Source organism: Carcharodon carcharias, chromosome 17 (assembly GCF_017639515.1).
Source record: "Carcharodon carcharias isolate sCarCar2 chromosome 17, sCarCar2.pri, whole genome shotgun sequence".
Classification (NCBI taxonomy): Eukaryota; Metazoa; Chordata; class Chondrichthyes; order Lamniformes; family Lamnidae; genus Carcharodon; species Carcharodon carcharias.
The window spans coordinates 21,184,459-21,196,361 of record NC_054483.1 but is presented as its reverse complement, the minus strand read 5'-3'; the positions used below and the strand labels follow the sequence as shown (position 1 = coordinate 21,196,361).

At 44.1% G+C, this 11,903-nt stretch overlaps 1 protein-coding gene across 1 annotated transcript in view; it reads left to right on the top strand.

Annotated features, from left to right (window-relative positions):
* The first annotated feature begins 10,365 nt into the window (after nucleotides 1–10,365).
* The window catches only part of LOC121289611 (netrin receptor UNC5D-like), a 449,805-nt gene continuing 448,267 nt past the window's right edge, over nucleotides 10,366–11,903 (top strand). The window contains exon 1 of the mRNA XM_041209233.1: nucleotides 10,366–10,447. Within this exon, the coding sequence (XP_041065167.1) occupies nucleotides 10,366–10,447 (82 nt within the window). The remainder of the gene's footprint in view (nucleotides 10,448–11,903) is intronic.

Below are 11,903 nucleotides of genomic sequence, written 5' to 3'. Positions count from 1 at the left end.
TGCGCTTGTTTGTTTTGAAGCGTAGGAGACTGGCATGTTTGCAGTATCGATGTAAATGCTTTACATCACAAAATAAAACCCAACAGATTGTGTTTCGACAGGACACGTGGGAGGAAAGTTCTCACTCCATATTACAGTGATCTGGGGAAATATTTTAAAATAAGGTAGAGCCCAACAGGGAAAAATATTTCACCTTTTCAGAATAACAGGAGGGGGACGATTGAAGAATTGCTGATACCTTTTTCGGAAACTTTTGACCATCAATCTGAGATTACTCACTGCAATATGCATTCAAAGCCAGCAGTATCTTTTTCATACTGGCTGTTTGTGAACATTGCTTTTGTCATCAGGAGAGAGAGAGGTCGACGCACACAGCGTACGCACTCACAGATTTCCAATCCCGGATGGTAGATTTTAAGCATTTTGAGAGTGCAAGTGAGAAAGTTCACACCATCAAGACACTAGCTGTCAGAGAGAAAAGGAAGAAAGGAAGCAGGAAAGACAGACATGCATTCATAAGGTGCCTTTCGCAACCTCAGGATGGCCCCAAGTGTTTTGCATCCAATGAATACTCTTGAACTGTGGTCATTGTTATGAAATAGAAAACGTAGCAGCCAACTTGCGCACAGCAACCTCCCACAAACAGCAACGTCCAGGTTGTCCGTTTGCTTTTTACTGATGTAGGTTCTGGAATAAATATTTGCAGAAATCCCTTCTATTCCTCTTTGAAAATGCCTGTGGGATCTTTTCTACCAGCCTAACAGAGCAGATAAGGTTTCAGTTTAATTCCTTATTTGAAAGACAGCACCTTCTGACAGTGTTAGACTGCCTCAGTGCTGTGTTCAAGTTTTGTGCTCAAATTGCTGGAGTGAAAAACTTGAACTCTCAACTTTCTGAATCAGACATCAAAGTGCTACCCACTGAGCCAACTCAAGTTTAGAAAATGTCAAAGAAATATAACCTATACTCTCAGAACACATTATCATAATTTTTATATGAGCTGGAGCTACACTCCATGTTGTGTCAAATCCAAGTAGAGCGAGACCTTAAGGCAATTACACACTGCTGTATTCTGGAGTTCTATCGAGATTAGAGTTATATTCCCACATAGAACAACCCCTAAGGACCTGTCCTTCACTCCCCTCCCATTTCTCATTAACATGTTGACCCTCAGCAACATTGTCTAAAGACACACAATAGGTTTCACACAGAGGCTGACAATATCTAGCTCTGCCTCACTGGCACTTCTCACAATCCCTCCACTGTCTCTGTTTTATCATGCAGTCCTGGGTGAAGCAAACTCTCCTCCAATGATGTATTGGAAAGGCACAAGACATCGTCTTCAATTCCCTAGCTGTGCCTGCTTTTGCTAGCTCTACATTTAACTGTGGCAGTGTTTTCTGAGCCAGAATCCGATCCTCCACCTTCTGGAAATGTGACCTCATCTAAAGCTCTGCTGCCTTTATCCAAGCTTGTACTCCACTATCCTGCCATCACTTCTTTGTTTGTTGAGTGACGTTGGCTCCTGTCCAGCAATGCCACCATTTTAAAATTCTTATCAAATTCAAATCCCTCCATAGCCTCGCCTCCCTACCTCTGTGACATCCTCAAGTCTGACGACCCTCCAAGATCTCTATGTTTTTTGAATCCTAGCCACTTGTGCATCTCCCGTTTCCTTCATAGCACCTTTGGCAGCTGTGCCTTTAGCCACCTAAGTCCAAATGACTGAAATTCGTTCCCTGAAGATGCTCCTTAAAACTTTTAAACGAGGCTTTTGCACACCTCTGTTGATGTATCCATTGGCTCTGCAACTGTTTTTGACTGATTATGCTCCTGTGAAGTGCCAGGGATAGCTTACTATGTTAACGGTGCTATATAAATGCAGGTTTGTTTATTGTTGGCCTAGCAGATCAACCATCCATTGTAGAAACCTTCCAGTTTTCATTTGCAAGGAAATTAAAATTTTGCGGTTTTAATAAAGACCGGCAGATTCACATGTCCAGTTTTTTTTATAATCCATTGGAATTTATTAAGTTATAACTTTACAGTCCCATGAAAGATGAACAAAGAACAGACAGTCCCTTCTTTTCTGAAGATCCTAATCACTTGCTAATTTCTCTGGCAGCAAGGTGAAAGGCTAACTAGAGTGTTGCCAGCGAACTTGAGCAGAAGGTAATTCTGACTCATTATAGTCAGAGGTGCCAGATAACCTGTGTTCACCCAGTTTCACTTTGGAAACTCTTTACCCTCTAATATTTCACCTGGATTGATTTGCACTGTTTTGTGCATCTTTTTTTTTTAAAGTTTGAATTGCTTTCTTACGTTTTAAAAAATAAAGTTGATGAATCATACAAAATTATATTTGACTTATTTCTCTTGCAGCTAAACTGTTGTGTCAGTTTTGCCTAGTTGATTCAGGTTTGTGTCTGAGTTGGAAAGTTGTGGGTTCTAATTCTATCCTTGAGCTTCAGTACCGCACCTCAGTTGACATTCATGCACGACAAAAGAAGATCCCAAAAACATTGGTGAGCCGAGGAACCAGTTGATTTTTTTTCTGGTGGTGTGCCAGCCATATCCCTGCTGGAAGCTCTGTTGCTGGCAGATCAGAAGGTTGAGGGCTCGAGTCCCACTCCAGAAGTTACAGAATCATAGGGCTGGGTTCTTGATACTGAGGTGGATAGTTCGAGTTGGGAAAAGGGCCCTGCTACACCTAATTTTCTCTCTGGGGAGGTGGCAGCAAGATCAAAGCGGCCCCAACAACTCCAGAAGCAAATAGGAGGTAGCCATGGAGGTGGGTGACTGCCCAACACGGGCTAGTTAAAAGGCCTGCCTTGGTTCTCTGGGGCTTGGTCCCAGTCATTGGAAAAGTTGTCAGGCCCTCTAGCCCTCACTCTGTCTCACTCCCCCATCCGCTCCCCATACCCCCTCCATGTCAACTCTTGCCTCCACCCATTCCCATTTCCCCTCCTACCCCCGTGCCCATTCCATATCCACCCATGTCTCCAATGCCACCTTATGTCCCTATGCCATCTCCATAGCCACTCATTCAATATGCAGAGTGGGAGGACCTCAGGAGCCATGTGGAGGTGAAAACAAATTAAAATTCAAGCAATCCAATAGAGCTCTCATTCATACACACATGATACAGAAAAAAATCTCACTCATTCAACTAATTCAAAGATTTTAAATCCCCTCAGGTGGTCAATGTGTTATTGAAAACAATCACACTTCTATTCAATAACCACATAAAAGACATTAGTCCTTTAATAGACTCTTAAAACTGCCAAACAAAATGCAAGCTCAGCCCCTCTGTTGACAGAAATGCTTTTGGACCTTTTGAAATTCAGGCATGCATTCATAATGGACTCAGCTGTAAGATCAACCTTTGGTAAATGTCAACAATAAACTCTATTGAAATTGCAGGAACAGGTGGTAATGGTATTTTTCTAAGCTATACCAGATGGCCTGTTAATCAATGCAGTCAGCAGCCCAGTGTTTCTTTTAACTCTGACAAATGCAGCCTGTTTTTTTTAATGTTAAGGAGCTGGGGATTTAAATAACTTCAGATAATGATGCTTAAACAGACCTTATACACTCATCAAGTGTATTTACATCTCTGCCATAAATTTGTGACTCTCACGCTACTGCTTAAGGTCCTCCGTACAGCAAAATGGGGGTCTGTTTAAACTCAACACAAATTTCATATGTCTCTGCTGTTTTTTTTTTGCTGAGAAGGCATCTGGTAAAGGAAGACGCTGGAGCCAGTCTGTCCTCAGCATAAGTTATACTGGATTTTGTGAGTAAACCTAAGTGCAGACTACCTTCCCCTTCCACGCAGTTTCTCCTCTATACAGATGGTAACTGGTTCCGATGTATGTGCCCCAACCTTTCCTCATTGAGTATCAGCTGGTCCTAATCACAGCTAGAGCATGCACTCAATTGTCACAGCATTTACAGCATTAACACCTCCTGAGTTCGGGTTTCCCGCTTGTGGGATTCACACCCTGTCCTGCTGGCAAAAATGTGATCCGCTGGAAATGGACTTCTGCAACTGGTTCCTGCCTGCAATGTTTAAAGGCTCCCAAAGTCAGTCCGATTCAATTAAAATCTGGTACAAAGATTCATTGTGGCACAGGAAAAGATCTTTTGGTCTGTTATGATTTGGTTAGGGACCAGTAACTTTAGTTTAAGGTAGACAAAGTTTGAAATCCCAGTTACCCACTAGGAGAATAAAGCCAAACGGTTCTACAATTTTAAACAAACAAAGTAAACTTTAGAGTACAAAGTCAGAAAAGAAAATCATTTTACAATATCTATCTTATACTCGAACATTCAGAATTAACGTGAGGTAAGTGAATTGAAAAGAAAACTGTGGTCAAACACACCACACTGCACATTAAATGACAGATGCGACCATGAATTTCTCAGCAACCCACCCAGATGTCAGTGACCACTTATAAAATTTCGGTCAAGCTCTATTTCCCTCAGGAGAGATTTTAACTCTTCTCTTTCAAATATTTAGCTTCTGAATTCCCTCAAAAGCTGCTCTGACTCACACTGCCTCAATGACTGCTCACCTTCTGATGGTTCAATGTCCCCTCCACAGACTGCATTCCACAGTATTCACAAAGCTGCACTCCCACCTTTAATGACCTGCTCAATTCTAACTCTTTTGCAAACCGCTAGCTTTACTATACCTTTACTGACCCTGGGTTTTCCTGAACTTCAGTCTCCCAGCTATACTGAGCTATAAATGACTCCCAGGGCTTCTCTTGAATCCTAACTTTCTCCTGCGACCTACTGCCATCTTCTCAGCCCCCCCAGCACTTTCCTGATCCCTAACTGCCTGGAGCCTGCTTACAGCTCCCAGGGCTTCTCTGTGAGCTGCAAACCACAAGAGGTCTAAACTGCAATGAGTTCCCCTCTTCCAGCAAGCACACAGATAAATTGAAACCAGAGAACTTTCTTAAGCTCCACCCATCTCCATGACAATGTAGCCTTTTACGGTTCACTGAATGCTTTTAAACGAATTTAACTGCAACTTCCAAAACAAAACATCTCTCTGGATTGCACATCTTTGCAAGCAGTGTCGATATCACATCTCCAGCTCTTCAGCTAAGTAAGGCCACCTGCTATTTTTGGGATGTTACCCCTTTAGCTGTTAACCTCTGAACTCAACATGGCCCCAACCTTTTAAATGTTATAGACTCCAAGCTGCTTAAGTTACATTTCTCATATTATCTAGTTAAACTTTAATCTTTCCAGAACTAAACATTATCTCTAAAATATTAATATGAACCATGAACTAGACATTCGTCACAGGCACATTGAATGCATGCCAGCTCTATATAGAGCGAGCAAGTCAGTCCTGTTCAAATGCTTTATTTCCTTCACTCTGCAGGTTTACGTGCTCAAGTGCCCATCCAATTTCCTTTTGAAATCACTCATTGTCTCTGCTTCCACCACCCTCAGAGGCAGCAAGTTCCAGGTCATTACCTCCAGCTGTGTAAAAACAGTCTACCTCACATCCCTTTTGCGTCTCTTGCCCAAAACCTTTAATCTATGTCCCATCAGCCAATAAGAACTGATTTCTTTGTTTATCTTATATAAACTTGTCATGATCTTTTACGCCTCTACCAAATCCCCTCTCAATCTCCTTTGCTCAGCAGACAAAGGACAATGTGTCTAACGTACTGTGACGCCTGGTTCCAGAAAAGGAAAGGACAACATATCTAATGCAATCTGGCACCCTGTCTTGGAGATGAAAGAATAATGTGTCTCACATATAATGACACCTGATCCCAGAACATAAAAAATCAAGGTTAACATCCCAGCAGAGTACTTTGGGAGTGATGCGCTTTCAGAATTGCTGTTTTTGTTTTCATTTATCCATTCATGGGATGTGGCCAGCATTTATTGCCCATCTCTAATTGCCTTTGAGAAGGTGAGCTGTCTTAGCGAAAAGGATAAATAGGGTGGTCAACAGGACTTTAAACTAGAAAGTGGGGGGGGAAGGGAAGGGAAGGGTAAAACTCCAAGAAGTATGACTAATGGAAAACAAAGCAGCAGGTTAGCATGTGGGGGGGCTGGATTCAACTTCATGGAAAATTATCAAAATACTGAAAAGAAAGGAGAGCCCAGGAGAGACTATTAAATTCTACAGAACACAAAAGACTGAGTGTTTGTAAAGGACTAGGAATCTAACTTCAAGCAAATCAGATAATGGGACGACAATGAGAAAGAGGACGGGAAATACAGGACTGAAGGTGTTGTATCTGAATGCACGCAGTATACAAAATAAGGTAAATGAGCTTGTGGTGCAGATTGAAATTGGCAGGTATGATGTGGTGGGCATCAAGGAGACATGGCTGCAAGGGGATCAGGACTAAGAGTTAAATATCCAAGGATATACATCCTATCGAAAAGATAGGCAGGTTGGCATAGGGGGTGGGATTGCTTTGTTAGTAAGAAATGAAATTAAATCTATAGCAAGAAATGACATAGGGTCAGATGATGTAGAATCTGTGTGGGTAGAGTTGAGAAATCGCAAAGGTAAAAAAACCATAATGGGAGTTATGTACAGGCCTCTGAACAGTAGTCAGGATGTGGGGCACAAGATACACCAGGAAATAGAAAAGGCGTGTAAGAAAGGCAAGGTTACAGTGATCATGGGGGATTTCAATATGCAGGTAGACTGGGAAAATCAGGTTGGTAGTGGAGCCCAAGGAAAGGAATTTGTAGAATGTCTGTGAGATGGCTTTTTGGAGCAGCTTGTGGTGGAGCCCACTAGGGAACAGGCAATTCTAGATTTAGTGTTGTGTAATGAGGCAGATTTGATAAGGGAGCTTAAGGTGAAGGAACCCTTAGGAGGAAGTGACCATAATATGATAGAATTTACCCTGCAATTTGAGAGGAAAAAGTTGGAATCAGATGTAACGGTATTAAAGTTGAATAAAGGCAACTACAGAGGCATGAGGGAGGAGCTGGCCAGAATTGACTGGGAGATAAGCCTAGCAGGAAAGACAGTGGAACAGCAATGGCAGGAGTTTCTGGGAGTAATTTGGGAGACACAGCAAAAATTCATCCCTAGGAAAAAGAAGCATACTAAAGGGAGGACGAGGCAACCATAGCTGAAAAGGAAAGTCAAGGACAGCATAAAAGCTAAAGAGAAAGCATACAATGCAGCAAAGAGCAGTGGGAAACCAGAGGATTGGGAAGCCTACAAAGACCAACAGAGGACAACTAAAAAAGAAATAAGGAGGGAGAAGATTAAATATAAGGGTAAACTAGCCAGTATATGAAAGAAGATTGCAAGAGTTTTTTAGGATATATAAAGGGTAGGAGAGAGGCAAAAATGGACATTGGGCCGCTGGAAAATGACATTGGAGAAGTAGTAGTGGGGAACAAAGAAATGGCGGAGGAGCTGAATAGGTACTTTGCATCAGTCTTCATGGTGGAAGACAAGAGTAACATCCCCAAAGTTCAAAAGAGTCGGGGGTCAGAGATGAGTATGGTGGCCATTCCCAAGGAGAAGCTGCTAGGAAAACTGAAAGGTCTGGAGGTGGATAAATCACATGGACCAGATGGATTACACCCCAGAGTTCTGAAGGAGATAGCTGAAGCGATAGTGGAGGTGTTAGTGTGATCTTTCAGGAATCACTGGAGTCAGGGAGGGTCCCAGAGAACTGGAAAATCGCTAATGTAACCCCCCTGTTTAAGAAGAGAATGAAGCAAAAGATGGGAAATTACAGGCCGATTAGCCTGACCTCGGTCATTGGTGAGATTATAGAGTCCATTATTAAGGATGAGATTTCAGAATACTTGGAAGTGCATGGTAAAATAGGGCAAAGTCAACATGGTTTCATCAAAGGAAGGTCATGCCTGACAAATCTGTTAGAATTCTTTGAGGAGGTAACGAGCAGGTTAGACAAAGGAGACTCAATGGATGTTATCTGCTTGGACTTCCAGAAGGCCTTTGACAATGTGCCAAACAGGAGGCTGCTGCAGTCCATGCGGTGTAAGTACACCCACAGTGCTGTTAGGGAGGGAGTTCCAGGATTTTGACCCAGGGACAGTGAAGGAATGGCGATATATTTCCAAGGCAGGATCCTGCGTGGCTTGGAGTGGAATTTGCAGGTCGTGGTTCATTTGCATCTGCTGCCCTTGTCCTTCTAGATGGTAGAGGTCACGCGTGTGGAAGGTGCTGTTGAGGGAGGTTTGATGAGTTGCTGCAGTGCATCTTGTATATGGTACACACTGCTACCAGTGTGACAGTAGCGGAGGCAGTAAATGTTTATTGTGGTTGTGTGTAGTGCCAATCAGCGGGCTGCTTTGGCCTTGATGGAGTCAAACTTCTTGAGTGTTGTTGGAGCCCCACACATTCAGGCAAGAGGAGAGTATTCCATCACACTCCTGACTTGTGCCTTGTGGATGGTGGGCAGGTTTTGGGAATTCAGGAAGTGAGTTACTCTCCACAGGATTCCCAGCCTCTGACCTGCTCTTGTAGCCACAGTATTTATCTGGCTGGTCCAGTTCAGTTTGTGATGAGATGTTAAATTTAGGCCCTGACTGCCCCATCAGGTGTATGTAAAAGATCCCGTGGCAATATTTCAAAGGGGAGCTCTGGCTTTCCCCTGGGAGCCTGCCCAACATTTATCCCCTGAACAATGCTATAAAAACAGATTAACTGCTCATCATCACATTGTTGTTTGTGGAAGCTTCCTGGGTGCAAATTGGCAGCTGAATTTCCTACTTTGCAACACTGAAAAAGCTTCAAAAGTACTTCACTAGCTTTAAAGTGTTCTCCACGTCTTGTGATCATGAAAGGCACTATTTAAATGTTTCTTCCTTGGTGCTGTTTGGATAAGGTGTGTTGGCCGTTTTTACTGGGAACAGTTCCCTTCAGCTGGTGCCATGAAATCTTTCAACATCTACCTGAACAGCCAAATCAAAACATCTCATTTGTCAAAGAGACAGCACTTGCAGCAACGCAGTTTGAGTTATGTGATTGATCCTCCTACCTTCTGACTCAGAGGTGAGAGTGCTACCAACTGAGACAAACTGTCACTATGTAATACGCACTGTGTAACATTAATTACCAATCTAATACTGCTAGGTTGAGCTGGACTTAACTCGTGCAGTACACGATGTTCATCATGAACTAAATGGTTGTAATATGATGGTTACATCATTTTGCTTATAATCAAGCTTCCATTTGCCTGTTTCATTTGGGGGTTAGCCAATGTTAAACAGCACCTCAAGTAAGGATGCACTCTATTCCCGTTGGTGTCTTACTTCTAATTGGTCTTCTAATTTTATTGGGTTTATGTGACACAATTTGGAACGTTAAAGATCTGGCACCTTTCCAAAAACACTGAAATATAAATTCTACAGCCCTTCCTATTAATAAAAAATAGTTTAAAAAAATAAACAAATGGATTATTGTATGAACGACAATGTCCTTATGCTGTGAGGTTTCGGAATGGAATGCAACATTTAGATCTTTGCATCAGTTCCATCAGCAGGGCTAATTTCTCAACGCAAGGGTAATGCAACAGGTTTCAGTAAAACACAGAGAAATACCAACTTTTGCGTGTCTTTCGTTTCTGAGCCCCAGTGATTTAACATCGATGCTGTTCTGCGTGAGCCCTGTGCCAACTGTGCAATGTTGTCCTTTCCGAAACCAACCCCTGTTCTCTCAAATTCGCACGGTGCCCGCAACTCCGGGACTTGCCGATTCACAAGCCAGCACCGATTCACTCCGGCCGTCTGACTGCAGAAGGGTGGGGAGATCAAAGATGGGTTCAGCCTTGCCGCTGCTGAGCAGAGTCTGCTTTTTCCCACCCCGTTTCCTCTCCAAAGTAATGTTTATTCCAACCCCTCTGTGTGTGTGTGTGTGTCTGTGTGTGCGCTCGAACGAACAGCATCATTGCCTCCAACAAACCCCATTGTACAGCAGTCTGACTACTGCAGAACGACACGCGTCTTAAACCCAGCCTGGGAGAGGGACGCACGCGCTTTCCTCTCCCCCCTCCCATTGGCTGCCTGTTATCTGTAACATTCCATTTTTGGAACGCAGATACCTGCAGCACGGCGCTGATTGGAGGGGCCAGCCGTCAATCAAAGAGCCCCAGCTCAATGAGATTCGGCTGAGCGCAGCAGGTTGCAAAAAAAAAAGGACCTGGATCCGTTGGCAGAGCCCGAGTTTTGGTTCAAGTGCTGGCTGCAAGTGCGGTGTGAAAGGATCCGCCGCCAGACAGCCATCCAGCCCCCCGGCACAAGATGACCCGCTATCGTTAGAGTTAAAGAAGCCGCAGGGCTTGCGAAGGTTTGCACGCATCCAGGGAGCCCCCGAGTCAAGGGACCATGAGGAAACTGCTGTTGGGATGCTGCTGCTGCTGCTGGCTGCTTCCTTGGGCTCTCTGCGCCACAAGTCGAGGGGAGAAGGGTAAGAGGGGGGGTTGGGGGGGGGGGAAATAAAAATGAGCAAATTGTCACTTGCTTTTTTTTCCCCCTTTTGCTGGTTGTAAATGCGGTGAAGTGTTGAGCAGTGCTCGCGGGGACCTATCTTGTCTCTCGCAGAAACGGGTGTGTGTGCGTGCGTGGTCTGGACAGAGTGACAGCCAGTAAGTTCATGACAAGAGCAAAGAGTGACAGCCGAAACCTGTCACTTTGTGCGGGCTCTCTTAATCCTTACCTGAAATGCAGGCTGAACTGCCCACCAGTTTAAATGTTTAAATCTTATGCACTGACACTAACTAATTCAGTTGCCACTGCAGCCTGACTCGCACCAGTCTGCATGCAGTTGTCAAACTGAGGGCATAATTGAGTCGAATGTGGTTGTGAGGCGAAAAGGTGGGGGGGGTGGGGGGGTGGTGGTAGGGGGAAAACAAAACATTGGCCCAGACATTCTTCTGCGTGCATGAGGCTCGGGAAAGTGCCCCGAGCAGCCTGGAAAATGAATTGGATTGGAGAGGCTGTAAACTGTGGAAGATGAACAGAGAGTGTCTATTTTTCACCCCGGTATCTCTGACTGCAGGACACTGCATCGATTTTTCAATTACTGGATCGGAATGACCGAGAGGGACTGTTGCAAACAGCTCCACTCACCTTTTACTTGTTCCGCGGCAGCAGCGTTTAATCTTTCTGGTTTTGAATGACCGTCCTGGAAACAGATTGATTGATTTATTTATTTATTTATTTTGCCAGTGCTTCTCCCAAGCCGTCAGAGAACCCCGGTTCAAGCATGACCCTCACCTCCGAGATCTAAAACTGCCCCTTGGCTTCAAACTGGCCTTCCATTGAGAGATTTCACTGCAACACTTTATGACATTTTGAGCCGAACTCCCGCAAACAGAGGACAAGGTGGGGGATTGTCCTGAGCTGCAGGGGGTTTTGCAGAGGGGGTGGGGGGGGGGGTGGTCCGCCGGTTTCAGAAAGAACCAAGTTTTCTTCACATCATCGGTTTGGCGCTGCTTTTTGTTTTGGGGTGCTCTCAAGATACTTGGCATTTAGCGCATGGTAATCTCACACTTAACTCTTGGCATCTATGTAGGATTCTCCTCTTACTTCTAAGTTGATCCTGGAAGCAGAGAAACTGTATTCCAAGTGAGGTTGGGGTGAGATTTTGGTCCCGCTAACTGCGATGTTTTGCAGCTGCAAGTTTGTCCTCCCCCACCCCCCCCCTCGTGTACACTTGTTGTAAGGCGTGGGACATTGGTAAGATGTTTTGAGAGCACGGACTGAATAGCCAGTCCACTTCCTGTGTACAGGTAGATGAACGCATGCACCGAGTTCAAAAAAAAAATCTTCTCTGCATACCCGCTGCGTTGATTTCGATTCTTTCAATACACGCATGTAGTGTGTGTATACTTTTACTACATGCTAATAAATACGTTAGCAAT